At 40.5% G+C, this 20,696-nt stretch overlaps 1 protein-coding gene and 1 long non-coding RNA gene across 9 annotated transcripts in view; one reads left to right on the top strand and one right to left on the bottom strand.

Moving 5' to 3' along the window:
* Positions 1-20,696, top strand: part of UBR4 (ubiquitin protein ligase E3 component n-recognin 4) — a 122,407-nt gene that overhangs the window by 11,551 nt on the left and 90,160 nt on the right. For all 8 annotated transcript variants that reach the window (XM_032495312.1, XM_032495313.1, XM_014562225.2 and 5 more), the window contains exons 9-25: positions 1,762-1,886; positions 2,466-2,525; positions 2,843-3,033; positions 6,122-6,221; positions 6,360-6,497; positions 7,057-7,174; positions 8,007-8,194; positions 9,151-9,310; positions 9,426-9,511; positions 14,182-14,351; positions 15,602-15,884; positions 16,532-16,667; positions 17,632-17,711; positions 18,316-18,444; positions 19,122-19,304; positions 19,456-19,578; positions 19,665-19,894. In XM_032495312.1, the coding sequence (XP_032351203.1) occupies positions 1,762-1,886; positions 2,466-2,525; positions 2,843-3,033; positions 6,122-6,221; positions 6,360-6,497; positions 7,057-7,174; positions 8,007-8,194; positions 9,151-9,310; positions 9,426-9,511; positions 14,182-14,351; positions 15,602-15,884; positions 16,532-16,667; positions 17,632-17,711; positions 18,316-18,444; positions 19,122-19,304; positions 19,456-19,578; positions 19,665-19,894 (2,500 nt within the window). The remainder of the gene's footprint in view (positions 1-1,761; positions 1,887-2,465; positions 2,526-2,842; positions 3,034-6,121; positions 6,222-6,359; positions 6,498-7,056; positions 7,175-8,006; positions 8,195-9,150; positions 9,311-9,425; positions 9,512-14,181; positions 14,352-15,601; positions 15,885-16,531; positions 16,668-17,631; positions 17,712-18,315; positions 18,445-19,121; positions 19,305-19,455; positions 19,579-19,664; positions 19,895-20,696) is intronic.
* On the bottom strand, positions 834-14,147 carry LOC116668274. Its single transcript, XR_004325373.1, has 3 exons — positions 13,223-14,147; positions 10,543-10,547; positions 834-844 (listed from the first exon to the last, which is right to left on the bottom strand). It is a non-coding gene; the product is annotated as an uncharacterized LOC116668274 (long non-coding RNA).

The following is a 20,696-nucleotide window of genomic DNA, read 5'->3' as shown; positions in this document are numbered from 1 at the left end:
GCTTGGCTATCCCTAGGCAGAGGCAAAAGCAGGACCTAAAAAACTCTAGAATTAAAGAATGCTAGAGTTTGGGGGAACATACTGTGTGTGTGTGTGTGTGTGTGTGTGTGAGAGAGAGAGAGAGAGAGAGAGAGGTTAGTGGGTGTTGTATACCTGGAAAGGAAGGAGGACCCAGCTGCACAGGGCTTGGCAGTCTTAAGTCATTTGGACCATATCCTGTAGCCATAGAGACCATTAAAGACTCTGAAGTGTGATATGATCTGAGAGATACTTTAGGAAGCACATTCAAGCTGTAATATGCAGGGTATTGGTGTGGGGGAATTTGGGAGGCTGGACGACCTGTTAGGAGAAGTTTACAGCCACTCAGGCAAGACATGTGAGGGGCCAGAGCTAGAGCGGCTACAGTGGGAAGGGAGAGCCCAGGACACGTGTGGCAGTGCGTGCTCTCCAAGCCTATTTCTCACATTTATTTCCTAGCTCTCTGTCTTTGATTTTTGAAGTTTTAGATTTGGGATTTATTAATTTCAATTTTCACAGAATTTCTTGAATATCACAAGGCTCTCAGTGTACATAATTGACAAGGATTAAAGATTACTTAAAAATTCTTAGTTGTTCAAAGAGCCCATGCTTGGTTTGTTGTTAAAATCTGATCATTTGTGGGATTTGATTTAAAGAAAGGGATTTAGCTTTGATGTCGCTGAGAAATCCTAATTGGGGGATTTTTTTCCCATCATCTTAAAAATCTTAGTACATATTTTAAAATTAATAGATTCCATTTTTAAAGAAGTTTCAGGTTTACAGGAAAATTAAGCAGATGGTACAGAGTTCCCATATGTTCTCTTCCCTGCACATAGTTTTCCTTATTAACGTATTGCATTAATATGACACGTTTGTTGTAATTGATGAACCGATATTGATAGCATTATTACTAACTGATGTCCATAGTTTACATTAGGGCTCCTTATTTGTGTTGTACAGCTCTGTGGGTTTTGACAAACGCACAGTATCACGTAACCATCACTGTGTCAGACACAATATTTTCACTGCCCCTGAAATCCGCAGTGTTCCACATAGTAATCCCTCTCTCCTACCCCCAACCCTAACCCCTGGAAACCACTGATCTTTTACTGTGTCCGTAGTTACCTTTCCCAGAATGTGACTAGTTAGAATCAACTATAAAGTTTGTAGCCTTTTCAGACTGGCTTCTTTTGCTTGGAGACGGGGTTTCAGGATGCCTTGCAGGTATCAAAATCCGTGAATGCTCGAGTCCGTTATGTAAAATGGTGTAGTACAGTCGGCCCTCAGCATCTGCAGGTTCTGCATCCACAGATTTCACCAGTTGGATCAAATCTCCAGATGTGGAGCATGCAGATGTGCAGGGCCAACTGTATACATTTAAGGCTCCTCTGTGTCCTTTTGTGGCTTAGAAGCTCATCTCTTTATTGTTGAATGATAGTCCTTGTATGGATATACTACAATTTGTTTACTGATTCACCTATCAAAGGACATCTTGATTGCTTCCATTTGTTGGCAATTACGAATAAAGCTACAATACTTGTGTGCAGATTTTTGTGTGGATGGAAGTTTTCAGCTCATTTGGGTAAATACCTAGGAGTGTGATGGCTGGATCATATGGTAACACTATATTTTGTCTTGCCCTTATGGAGTTTACTTTCAGTAATCAAATCCTCAAATTGCTTGTGGGTGGGTTGTGTTTTTGTGTTTCAGCTTCTTGGAATGTGTGCATCTTTTTTTTTTCAGGTGTGAGTGTGGCAACTTGCATGGCCATCCTTCATGTGGGTAGTGCCCAGCAAGTGCGGACAGGGTCCACGAGCTCCAAAGAAGAAGACTATGAGAGTGATGCAGCTACGATTGTCCAGAAATGTGTAAGCTACGGCTCTGGGGATGCGGGAGCCTTGGTTATTCGGATGAGGGAATGTGGCCAGTTCCATTTTCTTCCTTGTTAGAGGGAAGGACGTGGAGTGTTCCACATACCCCATACCCTTAGGCAGTAGGTCTCAGAGGTAGGCATTTAGTTTGTTTTTTGGCAGATTGGTTGGCTGCAGAAAGTGCTACAGTTTTGTGGTGGCAATAGACTTTGTGAAAAATGAATCATTAAATCAACAAATACATTTGAGGGCTTACTTTGTGTCAGTGTACTTTTAATGGAGGCATACGATAGTTTCAGTTGGTGATAAGTGGGTAGGATGAACGGATGTGATAGGAAGGGCTCTGATGCGGTCCTGGGTGTGCTGCTTTAGACTGGGTGGGGAGCATCTCTGACAAGGTGGCATGTGAGCTGAATGGAGAGAGAGCGTCATGTGAAGATGAAGGGAAGTCGTATCATTGGAAGTGGCTTCGAGGATACTTAACTCTTCAGGTTAAATTGATTTGGATAGGATTTAGCATTTGTAATGAACTATATCAGCTTGCTCAGATTTTTGTGTGTGTTTGATTTTGGACAGCTTGAAATCTATGACATGATTGGACAAGCAATTAGCAGTTCCCGCCGGGCTGGTGGTGAGGTAAGAAGCTGATCTCTGCTGTGTTCCCGTCTCACATACATATAGTCTCCCTTTGTTTGTTTTTAAATGAATGTACTGTGGATTGAATCGAGGACCTCATGCATGCTAGGCATGTGTTGTACCACTGTGCTCTACTCACACCCCTCCCCAGTTTTAATTAGTTATTTCTTTTAATGGAGGTACTGGGGATTGAACCTAGGACCTCATGCATGCTAGACGTGCATTCTGCCAATGAGCTATACCTTCCCCTGATCAGTCTCTAAGATGTGTAGCCTTTAAAATCTGTTTATGTTTATTTCTTGTGCCTTTTTCAACAGCACTATCAGAACTTCCAATTGCTGGGTGCCTGGTGTTTGTTAAATAGCCTTTTCCTCATATTGAACCTCAGTCCTACTGCCTTGGCTGATAAGGGGAAAGAGAAAGATCCGCTGGCCGCACTTCGAGTGAGAGACATCCTTTCTCGTACAAAAGAGGGAGTGGGCTCTCCGAAACTGGGGCCTGGAAAAGGGTATGTGTCTGCTTGATTGCTGCTCATGTTGTGTTTTCCTGCCATTTTATATTGATGGGAGCTCCTTTCATCTCTATGTCAGTTGAAGAATTTGCCTCTAGCTAGTTGAATTTAACAACTAAGATGATGGTCATAGTTTACTATCTCTACGTCATAGCTGTGTGATGTGGGGTAAATCACTCATTGTCTGTGATCTTGTTTCCTTCTCTCTGAGAGGAAGAAAATATCTGTGTAATATGTATTTTAGGACTTCTGTGAGGTTCACATCAGAAAAAATGCTTCTATTTTGTGGAATAGGCTCATTTGACTTGGAGTTGGTTATTCACTTGGGTGTTTAACCTGTAAAGTGAGGATTCTGACAGGTCCTCCTGGCTTACTTCCTGAAACATTCACTACTGTTTCGATGAAGTATGGACAAAAAGCCTTGCTTGCCAGGAAGGAAGTGAGAAAGATGACTTCTGTGTTGTTCAAAGTTTTATTTTCTAGGCCCAGTCATTTCTGGATTTTATTTTACTTTTTTTAGTCCCTACCATGTGCTGCTAGGCTCTGTGCAGGCCTTGAGGGCACAGCACTAATCAAAGCAGTCCCCTCACCTTTATGGAGTTTATTTTCTAGCTAGAGCAATAGTGAACAAATACATTAGTAAATTCATAATAGATTATCGTTTATGAGTGTTGTGAAGGAAAATAAGCCAAACAAGGGGTTAGAGAGTGGCGAGGGCTGTTATTTTAGTTAGCATGGTCAGGAAAGGGCTCTGAAGACGAGATACAGAGAACACACATGAAGTGACAGTGAGCTGTGCGGATATTTGGGGTAGATTTGTTTAGGTTTTGAGGTGGAAGTTTGATTGGCATTTTTAAGAATCAGCAAGGTCACTGTGGCTAGAGTAGAGAAATCAAGGAGGGAGAGGGGTCAAAAATTAGGTCAGAGAGGTGGCCAGGGCCCAGATCACCTAGAGCCAACTGTAATCAGTAGCTGTTACAGGGTTTTCAAGAGGCGAGTGATAATAATCTGATTTATTAGTGATGTGAGAACCCAGCTGCTGTGTGGAGAATGGACTGCAAGGTTGTAAGACAAGAGGGAGAGAGAACAGTTAGGAAGCTAATGAATTACTAGAAATAGATGAAGGGGACTTGGAATAGGGTTGGTGGTGGTAAAGGCAGGGAGAAGAGGTCAAATCAGAATATGTTTTGAAGGTATAGCTGACAGGATTTGCTGATGGCTTGGAGGTTGAGCGTGAAAAACGCATCAGAATTTTTTGGTGTGAGCACCTGGGTTGTGTAATTTACTGGGATAGGAAACAGCAGTTTAGGAGTAGATTGGGTGGCAGGAAGGGGAAGAAATAAAGAATTTAATCTGGGCCATGCTGAGTTTGAGATGACTGTCAAATCTCTATACGTTGAGTACGCAGTTGGGTATGTGAGTCTGGAGTTCAAAGAGGAAGTCAAATTCTGGACCTTACTCAGCAGATTATTCAGTACCTTCTCTGTCCCAGACTCTGTGTTAGTTCTGGAATGCTTTAATGAATAATAAAGATAGATAACATTCCAGAAACATAAGACATTGATATTCATGCAAATATATGTCAAATTGTATCTAGAGAGTATTACAATAGGGGCGTTTGATCTGGTTAGAGTAATCAAGGCAGGCTTTCCTGAGGAAGTGTTAACTGAACTGAAATCTGAAATAGGCGTTGGGATGGTAGGCAGTAGACAGTAGGCAAAATAAGGAGGTAAGCACGTTCCAGAGAGAACAGTGGTTTGTGAATTTTGAGTGTCTGTCTTCACACTCTGGCATTGCAGAGGGAAATGGGAGAATGCCAAAGGCTATGTCCTTAGGAGTAGTAGTGACATTTTAAAAATGGCTGTAGTTTCTTGAGATTTAAAAGGAATAGATGTACAATTGTGTAGGTTACAAACCATAAGAAAGGCAAAAAATCATCTGAAATTCTACCACCCAAATTGGTAAACATTCTTCCAGACATTTTTCTGTGCACATATGTTAAACAAATATGTTTACAAAAATAGGACCACTGTTACAAAATATTGTAGGCATCTTTACAGTGGCACGATAGTAGATTTGATTTTTAATGTTAAAAATGTTTTTAATGACTGACAGTATTCCACCATGTAAATACACCATAGTTAACTAATTTATTGAACACTTATTTAGGTTACTCCAGATTTCTTGTTTTGATAAACTGTGCTTTGATGAACCTTCTAAAATATAAGTCCTTGTGAACTTGTTCAGTTATCCCCTTAGGGTAAATTTCTAGAAGTATAATTGTTAGGATAAAGGGCACACATTTAAAAACTTGAAATGTTTTGCTAAACTGCTCTGATGTGGATTCCTACCAGTAGTGTGTGCAGGTGCCCATTTCCCCAGGGCCTTTTTGACAGTGGGTATCACTAGTCTTCATGCTTGCTCATCTTGGAGGAGAAAGATGTTTCTGTATTGCTGTTTGTATTTTGTTGATTACTAGTGTGACTGGTCATTTCCACACTGTCTGTATCCTTTGCCTCAGTTTTCTCTTTGGTCTTTGTCCTTTTTTCTTATTGATTTACATGAGTTTGTTGTATGTTAGATTTACTAACCCTTTGTCATGTGGTCATTTGGAAAGAGAAAGTTTTACTCAGATTTAATGTAAACCTTTGTTTTTATTCTCTTTGGTTTGTGCCCAGATATTTTGTAGAAGTCGCTAATTTTTAACCTTTTTCATCTGAAAAGAATGACTTTTAAAAAGTTCAACAAACATTTGTTGGTTTCTTCACATAACCAATAGCTTTGAATTGACAGTTTAAATTCCAAAATTCCATGGATTTAGAAGAGTTCCTTCTAGTCCTGGAGTTCTTAACCTGAAGCCTGTGAATCCTTAAGCATTCTGTAGATGGGCTTCAGGGATATTGTGAGCTTCTGAAATTATATGCAGATTTTGTGTGTTTTTGTGATCGCCACCCCCCACCCCCTGGAAAGGTTCATAGATTCTGAAATGGGTCTAGGACCCTAAAATGGCAAGATCCATGGTTTCCGAGATTGTAATTTGTTGTGAGTTATCTTAAGGTTTATGTTTTCCTTTTCCTTTGTGTAGGCATCAGGGGTTTGGGGTGCTCTCAGTAATACTGGCAAACCATGCTGTCAAGCTGTTAACATCTCTCTTTCAAGACCTGCAAGTGGAGGCTCTGCACAAGGTAAGGGATTGTACTCAGGGAGTCAGCACATTGACTGCTGGCTCCATTTCTGGACAAGCCAGCTTGAGCCATCAGATCAGGTTGTTATTTCCTGCTGAGCTGTTAACATTAATTCTCTTTTGATGTCATTACCTTCAGGGTTGGGAGGCAGATGGTCCGCCTGCAGTCCTGAGCATTATGGCTCAGAGCACCTCCATACAGAGGATTCAGCGGCTGATTGACTCTGTCCCACTGACGAACCTGCTGTTGACATTACTCTCAACTTCCTACAGAAAGGTGGGTGGGATCATGCCATTGATAATTTGGAAGATCTTTTTTCTTTTTTTCAAAATTGAAGTCTAGTTTCAGGTGTACAACAAAGTGGTTCAGTTAAATATATATGTGTATATAGGTAAATACATGTGGGAGATCTTATATAACTTTGTCAAAATGAGTAAGACTGTTCACTGTGATCTTTATAAACTCAATATTTGTGGTCAAGGATTTGAAAACGAGAAAAGCTCTGAAATGATTCCAGACATTTGAATTAGTTATTCATTATCAGCATTGTGATACATGCAGCTACTTGGTGATTTGTGACAGTTGGCATGCTGAGGTAGAAACATAGAGGACACTGGAAGCATTCCTTTTTCAGTTCTTGTCCAGTTTGCTGGTTTTGGAGTGCTTTTGTAAGATAAAACTATGAGAGTCCTGAAGCGAGCTGTTAGGAGAGGTACTTCTTGGATTTAGAAAAAAGAAGAGGACACAGAGAAAACTTTTTATGTGGTAAATGGGAGGAAATGGGATGGCTCCATTCTTGTGATCATCAGTTACAGAAACCTTGCTGTTTTCCTAGGCATGTGTCCTGCAGCGTCAGAGGAAGGGCTCCATGAGCAGCGATGCCAGCGCCTCTACTGACTCAAACACCTACTACGAGGATGATTTCAGCAGCACGGAGGAGGACAGCAGCCAAGGTAGACGCCTCTCCTCTCTCTCCCAGAGGACAAGCTGCAGTATGTAGCAGGACGTTTCCCAGGAGATTCTTTTAGCTTTCTAGTCTCCGTGTTCTTTCGCCTGCCCAGCGTGCATCGTGACTTTACGTGCACTTAACGATGACAGGTTTTTCAAGAGTAAATGGAGCTGTTGAAGATTGCCCAGAAGCAAAGCCCAGATTGCTTTTCATTTCTTTCCCTCCCAAATCAAAATACATCTCAGTTGTTGCTGTTTCTTTTTGTGCTGACCCATTTTGAGAACGCTGCTCTGACTTCTCAGCGAAGGTTTGGCTGTTGTCTTAGATTTGTGGCTTGGGGAAGTATAGAGAAAGAAACACCAGGTTCTGTTGTGGTGACACTAACATTCCTTCCTGCCTTGATTTGGAGAGAGATTGAGAGATTGAATAAGATAAATATCTCAGATTCTTTATAATCAGGTATGTGGGAGCAAGGTCTGATATTGCAAAAGGTACAGTTCTTACCTTGGGGCTTATAATTGGTAGGCAGGTAAAAATTTGCTCCTGAAAATGTTTGGCTTGTTGCCAGTAAAATACTGTGCAGTGGTTTCTCTTCCTTCATTGGGCTCTTTTTTTAAAAAAAATACCAGTTTTATTGAAGTATAATTTACATACAATAAAATACTTCCATTTTACGTATATATTTAGGTGCATTTGACAGGTTTATGCAACTGTGTAACTACTAGTATAATCTAGATACCTGATGTTCTTTTTGACTCGGGCACTTTTACAAAGCAGATGTACTAAAAAAATTTTTTAACGTGTAATTTTTGTTACTTTTCTCTTTCTCTGTTCAGATGATGACAGTGAGCCTATTCTGGGGCAATGGTTTGAAGAGACCATCTCCCCCAGTAAAGAGAAAGTGGCACCTCCGCCTCCTCCCCCACCCCCTCCGCTGGAAAGCTCACCTCGAGTTAAGAGCCCGAGTAAGCAGGCCCCTGGTGAGAAAGGCAACATTCTGGCTAGCCGCAAAGATCCTGAGTTGGTAAGAAGTGGATTTCGGATGTTAAGGAATGGGGAGAAGGGATGTGAGAAGCAGATCATTTGAACAAAAACATTTTGTACATTGGATAGCTAATGTTTAAAGGTATTTTTACTTAGGACTTAAGTGTATTGATTATGTTTGATAAAACACCTCTTGTACTCCTGGTGGTGGTTTTTCTGATTGAGCCTTTGGAGTTGGATGAAAGTGAGGCTGAGTCCTGCTTCTGTGACTCACTGGCTTTACGGCTTTGGGCGAGAATCTGAATTTCTCCAAGCCTCAGTTTTGTCTCCTGTTGGATGGGAGTGATTGTACCTCCTCTGAGAGTGTTGTGGAGAAGTGAAGAGCCCTTAGCTTAGGTCTGGTACGTCATAAATGATGGCGGACTCTTCATTCAGCCAGCACTTACTGACGTGCTGTGTGTCAGCCGCTCCTCAGGAGCTGTATCAGTAAGCAAGCCGGGCAGAGTCTTTGCTCTCATACAGCTTAGTCTAGTCACGTACGTGGATGTAAAACATTCACACAATAATTTAATTTTAATAGAGAAGTAAAGACCTGGAAATTCCAAATGTGTGTAATGATAATTTGGCTTCAGAATTGAATATATCAGTAATATCTGAGAGCTAGACAAATACAGGACCTTAGAGGAGTGAAAGAAATGAGTCTGTCTATTTGGAAGTCCTCTTGGAAGACTTCCTGTTTGGAAGTTTGTCCAGTATTTCTTGAAGTCTGTTGTATTATTAAATAGCATGCCATCTTCTATAACTGGTAGAATCACATGGGAGAGACTATCATAATTAAACTTAGTTCCACTGTAGCTGATTTAAAATCTAATTCTTTAATTCATTGTGTTTATTACATGAGACCTATGGGTGTGTTTTGCTTTTCTATTTGTATTTAGGATTTGTGGGAGCTCTGGGCTTGTGACCCTGATACGAGCTTTTTTGTCTTCTGTTTAGTTCTTAGGTCTGGCTTCCAACATTTTGAACTTCATCACCTCTTCCATGCTGAACTCTCGAAACAATTTTATCCGAAACTATCTGAGTGTATCTCTTTCAGAGCACCATATGGCCACCCTGGCCAGTATCATTAAGGAGGTGGACAAAGATGGACTGAAGGGTCAGTAGACAGGAAACCCGCCTGGCGGATTTTTCCTGGTGGAGTTTGGCTGTTGCAAGGTGGTGCGACGTGTCAAGCAGATGCTCAATAATTGGTTCTCCCACTTGTCTTCAAGGTTCATCAGATGAAGAGTTTGCTGCTGCTCTCTATCACTTCAACCACTCTCTGGTGACTTCTGACCTTCAGTCCCCTAACCTGCAGGTTTGTGTGCACTGTGACTGCTTCGGCCAGGAGCTCTCTCCGTCTGCACTCAGTAGGTTGCAGTCATTTCTGCTGCTGAGGAACAGTGTGTCATGGAATCCCCTCACTGGCAAGAGTGTTGAGAGATTTTCTTATAAATCCCTCTGCCTTACTTAGCACCATTTCAAGGAAAAGAAAATGTGTCCTTTATCCCTGAGTCACCTAGTAAGCTTTAAAGAAAAGGAAAAACTACAAGAACAACCACAGACGACTATCCTATTAGAAAAGTAAACAAATAAGAAGGCGTTTTATTAAAAAATATATATATATATTTATATATATAAATGGCCAACAAAGATAGGAAATGTTCAACGTCAGTAATCTAAGAAATATAAAGTAAAATGCGTGGTTTAAAAGAATCAGTCAAATTACAGGAGAGAGGTGCTCTCACATACACTCTTACTTGCTAACCCACCACCATAATAAAGTCTATGATTTTGATTGTGGACTTCTAAACGTTGTGGCTTTCTTCCTCACTGAAGTAGCTGATACTTTGAATCCTAAATCTTAAATTCCTCGTTTCATTAGTTTCATGTATGTATTTGTTTTTGCATTTAAGGAATACTTCAAATTTTAAAATTTGTTTTTAGTAATGACTTCATGCTCTATGCAATTTTTTCAGCTTTTTTTCACTTAATATTATTTAGTACTTTATTGCCATAATTCATCTACATTGTTACATATTTCTGTAGTTTCTGTTTCCATTTCTGTATGATATTCTGTTGTGTTTGTGACTCTATCAGTTTATTCGTCTGCCCTCTCCCAGTGATGGTCATTTGGGTGTCAAGTTTTATTGCTATTCCGGGTGTTGCTGTGATCTTTCTTATACATGTCCCCTGTTACAAGTGAGTCTCTTGGGAATATATATGTAGGCGTAGAATTGACAGGCTTTAGAGTATGTGACCTTAAGCAGATAATGCCAAACTGCTCTCCAAAGTAGTTGCACCAGGTTTTACTTCCACCAGTAGTGTGTCAGGGATATGTGGATCCACGTTCTCTCTCAACATTTAACAGTGTCATATTTTGATAATAACTTTTTTAACATGGTCAGAGTTAGTGGTTCTCATCTTTTGCGTACATAAAGATTCCTGGGGAATTTGTTAAAAATGAAGATTTCTAGTTACTGTGACCACCCCCTGCCCCAGCCCTCAGTAGAATTTAATTTGGTAGCTCTCCAGTAATTTGCCCTAAGAGTGTTTTGAAAATTTTCTTGTCACTCTTAAGATTGTTTCAGTGGATGCTCAGAATCAAAACACAGTTCAAGAGCTTACACTTGCCCCCAAAGGGACAAAAATTCAGCAAACTATTTTAAGAGGTTAAAATTGATTCACATAACCCCACGCTATTTGAGAAATTCTTAAGATTTTTTTTGTTGTTTAAAAGATAATTATAAAATTTTTTATACTTACCTAAAGTAGAAAGTTGTTAACCAGTCTAAGGTGAAGAGAAGGAAGTGCTTCAGTAAGTATACTGCCTGCAGCACCTTCTCAGACTACAGGCTCACAGTGTCCTGCCAGTCATCAGCTCCTTGCCCAGATCTGAGTTTATCGAGGGAAGTTCCAAAGTTCATAGATTTGGCCCTTTCTTGTCTAAGCTTGTCCAAGTGATGGGGAAGAATATTTTCCTCTGGAGAATAGGATTCTTAAGAGTCCTGTAATGATGTTGCCCTCTTAGCATTTTCAAAATAAGTTACAGACCTTGTGTGGACATGCAACCTGGCTGTCCGTAACTACTGATTTTATTCAGAAGATATCCTCAAATCTCTTTTTTCATTCTGTTTCCAAACTTGGAATTTTAAATTCTTCCCCCATGTTTCACTGCTATGGTGGCAGAAAGTAAAAGGATGGTCTGTGTAACCTCTCTGCTATCGAGTTCCCCTACCTTGGGTATTGTTTCTTTGGAGTAATATACAGAGCTGCGCTACCCAAGGTGCCTGACTTACAGTGTCTTCTAAGGGAGGTTAATAAAATCTGTTTTTTAACAATTATTATTTAATATTGTGTGTTTAACATTGCATATAAAACTATAATAACTTAATAATACTATTACTCTGGTGATCTAGGTTCATTCATAAGTATTCATTGATACTTACTATGTGCCAGGTACTGTTATAGGGACTGAAGAAATAAAGATGACTTAAATTAGTGAGGGATCATGAGAAAGGGGGGAGACGTGGTATGGGTAAAGGACCTATTGTACAGATCATGGGAAATTATTTGAATGGGGTGAAGGTCAAGGAGAGGAGGGAATCTAAGTTACTGCCTAGATTTAAAATCCTTAAAACTCAAATGAAACTAGAAGGCTCCTGTTGTCTTTAATAGAAATAGGGAAGTCAGGGAGGAGAGCTGGGTTGCAGGTAGAAGGAGTGATACTGAGTACTCAGTGGCTCATTCTTCTACCCTGAAGTCACTTCAGAGGTGGTGTTTACTCATGGGTCATCTATTTCACATTTACTCAGAATGATCCTTTGGGTTCTTTGGGTACCTGAGGCACAATTTGCCATTTTTCTCTGTTTTTAAAAACAAACAAGTCAGTGTGATGACTCAGTCCCTTTAGTAGGCCAGCCTTGGGGTCACTGTGTGGTCTAGAAAACTGTATAGCCGAGTGTGAGGCTCTCCTTGAAGGAAGGAGTGAGCTGAAGGCGATTAGCAGAGGCATCATCTATGTGATTGTTGTTTCCTTTGTCAGACTGTTGAATTTTACAGCCCTTTCAATCAAATGAGGAAAACAATTTGTATGTTACCAGTGTTTTTAGTTTAAATAAATAGTCACCATTACTACTACTGAAAAAAACCATTTTAAATATGAAGTTTTGAGGTTCTAGTCGGATGAAAATGTTTAGAAAATAGTTGGAAATGGGAGCCTGAAATTCAGGAGTTAAAAATTAAGATTGATAATATGCTTTGGGAGTTCTCCATTAAGAAGCAGTTGTTGAAGTGATGAGAAACAATTAGATGGATCAGGGATAGCGAGAGAGAGGAAGGCTGAGGCTGAAACCTCAGGAATGCCAGCGTGAAGGAGGAATGGAGAAAAGGTACTCGGAGGTTGGCGAGGAGTGGGCCAGGCCAGGATTTTGCTGTGCTGTGGCTCAGTTTTACTACTTAGAAAGTCAGTTCTTCTTAGAGCTAGTAAAAGTCTGAGTGGTAGCCATAACTAGGTTCCTGAGGAATGTTAGCTCGTTTCTTATGGCTCTGAGGCCTAAAAAACTGAGGCACATAAAACTGACACAAAGCAAAAGCTCACTTAAAAAGTGTTGTATAAATAACATGATAAGGAATATACATTAAGTATCATCTTTCCACCAAATTCATGATTTTAATTTTTCCATGTTTCCTTATAGTCCCTGTCCATATAGTGGCATAGTGTTATGGTTATCACCAGAACATTGATACATCCTTTTTCTGCTTTTTCAGATTTTACTATTGTGTGTATGTATATATAGAATGTGTTTTTATGTTTACCTTGCTGTTCATAGTTGCCAACATTATGGCTGCATGTCCTTTGATTTGATTTTTTCTGATTTTTTTATTATTACAATAGTGCTACAGCTAGTACTTTTGATATAGCTCAGGCTTTTTTTTTTTTTTTTTTAAATTGTTTCCTTGGGTTTAGGGATTGGGAAGTCAGCTGTGTTGAACATAGTAGTTAAGAATGTAGGTTTTAGAGAGAAACCTGGCTTTCTCACTTGGTAATCTTGTGGCTTTGGTCCTCTTCTTAAACCACTCTGAGCTGTTTCCCTCCTCAGTGAAATGGACCACACCCCGCGTGACGTGACAGCTCTGAGGTTTAGTGTGACAGTGAATGTACAGCACTTAGCCTATGGTAACTCCCCAGCACATGGAGCTATCCTTGATATCTGTGACATTTTGAATATTTTCAAGAAATAGGGTCCTCTGGGCTGTTTTATAAGGATATAATTTAATTTGGCAGACTTCAGAATTTATCCTATGTCCTGAGGTAACTGTGATTTGTGTTTTCTGAAGCCAAATGAGGAAGCTGGCTTTTGTCTGGTTTTCCACTGGCATCCTGCTCACTGTGTGTGTGTGTGTTTGAGAAGGTAAGTTGCAGCTTAGATAACGGGGCTGAAAGGAAAGCTCCTTTGAAGGACAGGCCACAACTGGAGGCAGAGACAACCCTGATTGATTCTAGATGCCTTGACATCTTAGAGGCACAATTTCTCTGTTAATACTATTAATACAAGTTGTTAGACATGTAAGTTGTTGGATCTCCCCCTTTGGATTGTTATTTGTGGGATGTAACTGATTGTGAAAGAAAAATTGTTAGCTCTTATACTTAGTGAAGAAGTTTATTTTGAAAGGCACAGTATCTGTTTGGAAATTTGTCCTGATTCTGCTGTCTCCATGCACGTCTCCTTTTTTTGGGACCCCATTTCTGACACTGATTAGCTGTAGCTGTTTATGGGGATAGATTAATAATTTTTCCTTTATGTTTTTCTCATGTGTTGAATGAAATGATCTTTTTCCAGACTGCTTCTAAATCAGAATTTCTGTCTCCTCCTTTCTTTGAAGTACTCCTCTGGGTGTTAAAAAGTAACGGAGTGCACTAGTAACTTTTTGGCCTCATTCCTTGCCTTTTTCCCTAATGGTCTCTTGTGTTATCTTTCACGTTAGAACACACTGTTGCAGCAGCTGGGAGTTGCTCCTTTTTCCGAGGGCCCTTGGCCCCTGTACATTCACCCTCAGAGCCTCTCTGTGCTTTCGCGCCTCTTGCTCATCTGGCAACACAAAGCTGGTGCTCAAGGTGACCCGGACGTCCCTGAATGCCTTAAAGTTTGGGACAGGTAAGATAACTTCAGTGGAAGCCCTGTGGAGAAGGTATTTACTTCTTAAAAATTGTTTGACTTATTTGTAGTTAATCTGTGGCTCTGAGATGGTGCTCTGATGATAGTGTTTAAAGTGGCAAGGATGGAGGAGTGTGTTTCTGATGGGATTTGCAGGGGAGTTGTGCTGTTTAGAAAAACAGAAGTACATCAACTATGGTCAGGAAACAGAATCTTTCTTTAGCACATGGGGGATTTGGTTGCAATTATGAGACAGAACCTGAATCCTGAATGTAACCAATTTTATCCTGACCTGTTTTTTTTTTCCTGAGAGGGAATAGGAAAGCCAACTCTGTCCTTCATTATTTTGCTTTCAACATGAAACCACTTAGAGTGACTTGCAGTCTTTTTTGGACAACTTTTAAAGAATTTTTTTACTTGGGGGAAGCTCAGATTAATCATCTAAATCCTCTTTAGATGGACCTATATTTGCCATTTTTGTTTACATGGTTAGGACTCTTCAAAGCAGTTTGTTTTTGTAAAAGGCTTTGTTTTTCTCTTCCTCACTCCGTGATCAAATAGCTCTAATACTGGATTTGAGATATTATAAACCCCCTTGAATGCTAAAGACTCACTCTGTTTTTCCTGGTGGAATCTTGCAAAAAGGCTGGGAGGTGGGAGAGGAGGTGGTGTGTGAAACCCTTATTAAAACACAAATCTCTTTCCTAATAGCCAAGGGCAGTGGAAATAGTTGGCTACATCCATTCCTTTCTTACATGAACACTTTTCTCACAAGTTCTCTGAATAGTATAATTTCTTTTTTATTGCTTTTTATTGCATTGAGATATTTTCGACTATTACCATGCAGTGATTTTTAACCTGTAGTATAAACTTTCAAAACGAGAATTAAACTGTAGAATCAAATTGTGGGGAAAAAGTAATTAAATTGTTTCTACCTGCCCAGATTTAATTTTAAAAAGCCACCTGTTGGGGAGCTTGCAGCTCTTTTCATTGTCAGAAATGGCAGGGTGGGGGTTAACACTGCTATGGCCACAGTCAACATTGCTGAAGGCTTCTTAAAAATGTTTTTACGGCTGCATCTGGCTTTTTGTAGCCAAGATTGAGTTTTTATCTTCTTGATATATGTGGCGTCTTGTCTTACTTAATTTGTTATCTTAATGTCTGGGTCTGAGAAGTTTAATTCTTCCAGCACCGTGCCTTGTAATTCTTGGGGGATGTTCTGACTTTTCCCCACTTTTTCTCTGTGGTAGGTTTTTGTCGACAATGAAGCAGAATGCCCTGCAAGGGGTGGTGCCCAATGAGACAGAAGATTTGAACGTAGAACACCTGCAGCTGCTCCTTCTCATTTTCCACAACTTCAGTGAGAAAGGCCGGCGGGACATATTGACCCTTTTTGTGCAGATCATCCAGGAATTAAGCGCCAACACGGATGCCCAGATGCGCTCTGTGCCTCTCATCCTGGCTCGCCTCCTTTTGATCTTTGATTATCTGCTTCATCAGTACTCAAAAGCCCCTGTGTATCTGTTTGAGCAGGTACAGAACAACACATTCTTTTTTGCAAAAGTTGTTATTGAGAGCGTTATTGTTACTAGGTTTCCATGATCCAAACTAAAATGACCTGCTCACTTTAGGTTTTAGGTGTTCACTGTGGTACGTTTGAGTAGCCTTAGGAAGACCACTGGGACTTAGAGTGTCTGTGCACCCACACTTAATGTTTAGCCAGAAGCAATAAATGTAAATTACTTGATTTGATGCGCTTGTTAAAATTGGATCACAGACTCTGTTCACAGGTGTCCTTCTTTGAACTACCCCATTTTACCTGTGTCTAGCACAGTGCCCTGAGTGTTGGGCCTCAGTTAGTATTTGCTAGTGGTTGAATGATGGTCGAGCAGTAAATTTTATGGATTATTAAATTCCTTTGTGGCAGGAATCCGAAATGAGGATGGGAGGGCCGTTTAAAGATTATGACACTCAGTGTTTCTTAAAACGTTTCATTGAGCACTGTTCCCTTTATGTTCTAGCAAAAAGATGCTTCCCAAAAGGTCACAGAAAAATCTAAAATTTTATTTTGATTTGTAAGGTTCCCAAACTTTGATATCCCAATCTAGTATCATGCTTGTAGTGAGAAGCAGAATGATGACTGTGTATCTTTCTTAATTTGAGTATTTGTGTTTTAAAAGGTGCAGCATAACTTGCTTAGTCCTCCTTTTGGGTGGGCAAGCGGATCTCAGGACAGCGGCAGCCGCCGGGCGACCGCGCCTCTCTATCATGGGTTCAAAGAAGTGGAAGAGAACTGGTCTAAGCATTTTTCATCAGGTCAGAAAGAAGACTGTCAGTAAGAAACTGACTTACTGATTCTCATTGGAGAGGTTGAACTTGGAGCTTAGGGCCTCCTCAGGGATCTTTGATCACCGGTTTAGTCTCCTCCCTGTGGATGGCGGATACCTATGGACTCAAAACACTTGTGGAAACAGAGCTTCCCATATCCCACATTAATTTAAAAACAGAAAGCATTGAGACACGAGAATTAGGAATCCTAGTTTCTGGCCATAGAGAGCAGTGTGTGTGTTCCTGCCACTCCGAGTGATTGAATTTAATTTTCCCTAGGCACGTGGTTCTAACCCACGGGCTCATTTCTTTGGGTCACAGTGATGTACTCTTGAGAAAATAGTGGGAGCCATGACGTTCCCTCTAGCGTTTGTCACACAGCAGTTGTTCATACTTTTGACAAAGTGCTTCTTGTGTTTATTTTAGTGTGTGTTTGCTTTCATCCCGAGGATTATTAGATGTAAAGTGTTTGGTGAAAATTTTCATCAAGCCCTAGTACAAATTTATTATCTTTGGGATTTCTTTGTGGTTACTCCCTTTGATATAGGGGAAACAGAGTTTAAGTTTAAGGCAGTCTAGTGATACAATTTTGTTGATTAACTTGATGATTGTAGAGCGCCTTAGTTATCTCATAGAGCAGAGGTTTTTAACTGGGGATGATTGTGGTCTGCACCCCCAGAGGGGACGTGGAATCATGTCTGGAGACATACTTGGTTGTCACAACTTGGAGGGTACCACTGGCAGTGGTTGGACTGAAGTCAGGGCAGTGCTACACATCCTGTGCTGCATAGGACAGCTTCCCGCAGCAGAGTATTATCCAGCCCCAAGTGTCAGTGTATAGTGCCAAGGTGGGAACCCCTGGTCCGGTGTGCTTTCTTAGTTTTTACATTTAATACTTGTTAAACAGAGTTGAGAATGAAACCATTCTTTTAATAAGCACATTGTTTTTCAGATGCAGTCCCACAACCCAGATTCTACTGTGTCCTGTCCCCAGAAGCCTCAGAGGATGATTTGAACCGACTCGATTCTGTGGTACCAGGAATTTAGAATTCCCATTTTACGTCTGTCAGGGGCAAACAGGGAAAGGGAATGACTTACTTTTTGTAATGAGGGAATTTGGTCTTTATTAGAATTTGAGCTTATTCTGAAAGGAATTGAAATTTTTTTTTTTTTTTAGTGGAGGTACTAGGGATTGAGCCCAGGACCTCATGCATGCTAAGCACACACTCTGCCACTGAGCTGTACCCTCCCTCCAGGAAAATATTATTTTGAGATACATTTGCTGGGCTCCACTTTGGCTGTAGGGGACATCCCTCCTGGTAGTTGACACGTCTGACACATATTCTTGAAGACCATGTCTGTTAGCATTTTCGCTTGCAACTTTTCTTGTTTGTATCTCATGCAACTATTTTAATGGACGAAATAGTTGCCTCATTCTAAAGCCTGCATTTGTCTGCTCACAAGAACCTGTAAACTAAGTGAGGTCCCTGAGTGGGTAGGAATCTTGCTGCAGTGAGAGATTAACAACTATAATGGGAACGAGCTGTTTTGTCAATCCTGAGGTGAAGTGGTAGTGTATAGATAGTCGGAAAAAATATTAAAAAAAAAAATGATTATCTTTCTTTTTTGATATTAGGCATGTGATGTTCTTTTCTCCAAGCTTGTCAAGTATGATGAGCTCTACACAGCACTGACATCCCTGCTTGCAGCTGGGTCCCAGCTTGATACAGTCAGGAGAAAGGAAAACAAGAATGTAACAGCCCTGGTAAGACCATGGAAGCACGGGCTAATTATGGAGAGTTGAGATGTGTTTAATTACTGGGGAGCAGTCTGCCAGAAATTTCCTCCTGGGATCCAGTCAGTTTTGAGTATCTGTTTGCAAAACTGACGTGATACTTCATTATTTCCACCTAGTTTGGGTGGTTATGTTCACCTTGGAGATAATTTATTATTTTTGCAATTTTTGTTAACATTGAGAGAAATGTTTGTTAACATCTAGAGTTAATGGGCCACCTAAGTCCTATATCTCCGGTGAATACTGGCTGATGAGTGATACTGAAAGCCTCACACTTGAACTTTTTCTGTGGTCCCAGGAATGTGCCTTGTAGAAGCCATAGCAGCAATTAAGGCCACAGAAAGGTAATTGTGGGCCTGCCAAGGAGAATGTTGTACTCTCTTTTGGTTACTTGGTAAATTATTGGAAGCCAGAGTTGTCTGAGAATAGCTTTCTTGGCCTGTGAAATGTGCAGAATATGGAGCAGATTATTTATATGTGTGTTTTACCATTTTCTGCTTTAGGTATATTCTGTCGAAAGACCAGGCAAAACAGACTTGAGAGCCAAATCTCAGTTGAAAATCAGGACTCCACCCAGTTCTGTTAGGGAGACCTTGAGGCAATACCAAAGCTTCTACCTCTGTGACTGCTCTTTTTGCTTCTTCCAGGAGGCCTGTGCCCTTCAATATTACTTCTTGATACTGTGGAGGATCCTAGGGATTTTGCCACCATCAAAGACTTACATGAACCAGCTGGCCATGAACTCGCCAGAGATGAGTGAATGTGACATCCTACACACTCTGCGGTGGTCTTCCCGCCTCCGGATCAGCTCCTACGTCAACTGGATAAAGGTACTACAGTGTAACTAACACAAAGCTTGCTGCTGAGGGGTATTCAAAGCCAACATGCTCTAATTCTGGGAACTTTAAAATTTAAGGCTAATGAAAGCTTTGGATCCTGTCTGTATTGATCTCTTGAACATTTTTTTCTTGCTATAAATAGGACCACCTTATCAAACAGGGAATGAAGGCTGAACATGCTGGTTCTCTCCTAGAACTGGCATCCAGCAAGTGCAGCTCAGTGAAATATGATGTGGAAATTGTAGAGGAATACTTTGCTCGACAGGTATGTTAGTTTTGGATCCGTGGTAGAACTTGGCTTCTCCCATAGCTTTTTGCCACAACTAATTATTATCTTGGGTATTTTTGAAGATCTCGTCATTCTGTAACATCGACTGTACCACCATCTTGCAACTCCATGAAATTCCTAGCCTGCAGTCCATCTACACACTCGATGCTGCGATCTCGAAGGTCCAGGTCTCTTTGGATGAGCATTTCTCCAAGATGGCTGCCGAGACCGATCCTCATAAGTCATCTGAGATCACCAAGAACCTGCTCCCAGCCACGCTGCAGCTCATTGACACCTACGCGTCGTTCACTAGGTGTGACGGGCTGCCTGCCCAGAGATGTCGGAAATCGGGAATTTTGGTGCTTAGGTGGTTTACTTTCTTTAGGCGCCTGAAAATTCCTTGGATTGAACTTGGTAGTTTGAGTACTGTTCACTCTGTAGATCCTCAGAATTTTACTTTTTTTCCTTTTTATCAGTTTAGAGGTTTTTAGGGTTTTTTTCTTTTCTTTCTTGGCATAATGTTTTCTTGTCTAATATGAAGGGGTGCCTGATAAAGGAATTTTCAAATAGTTAGGAAGAGTCAAGAGAAAGTTAATTTATATAAATATCTAAGTATCTTCTATCAATTTTTTTGTAGGATACAGAGAAAGATAATGTAATTTTTCCAAACACTGTCATTTCTGTTATTCACTAAGATGAAGCTCTTTAAATTTCACGGTATGTAGGTAGAGAAAAAAATTTCTTAATAAATTAGAGTCTTTGAAACTCAGCCCTTTCTACAATAAACATTGCAAATTTCACACTCTGTAGATGTGCTTAGCATAAGTACTTTAAAATTCATTTTCAGTGTATAAAAATTAGGAATTTATACACAAGTGAAGATTTTTGGCTTTTCTTACATTGGAAGAACTGGCAAAACTGGGCCTGTCTTCCTTCCTTCCCTAACAAACCACAGCTAAGGACTGGCTTCCTCTTGGTCGGTCTCACTGGGCCTTTTAAGCTCATTTACTTTATCTGGTCCCTGTAGAATTTCACTGTTCCGTTCCTGTTCTGTGGGGCGTTGATGCTGAAAGGGACTTGGATTGTTGTAAAACTTAACTAATGTCTTTGAGTGT

Source organism: Camelus ferus, chromosome 13, assembly GCF_009834535.1.
Source record: "Camelus ferus isolate YT-003-E chromosome 13, BCGSAC_Cfer_1.0, whole genome shotgun sequence".
In the NCBI taxonomy this organism is placed as follows: domain Eukaryota; kingdom Metazoa; phylum Chordata; class Mammalia; order Artiodactyla; family Camelidae; genus Camelus; species Camelus ferus.
Note: the sequence above shows the minus strand (reverse complement) of the source record. Positions and strands in the feature narration are given on the sequence as shown.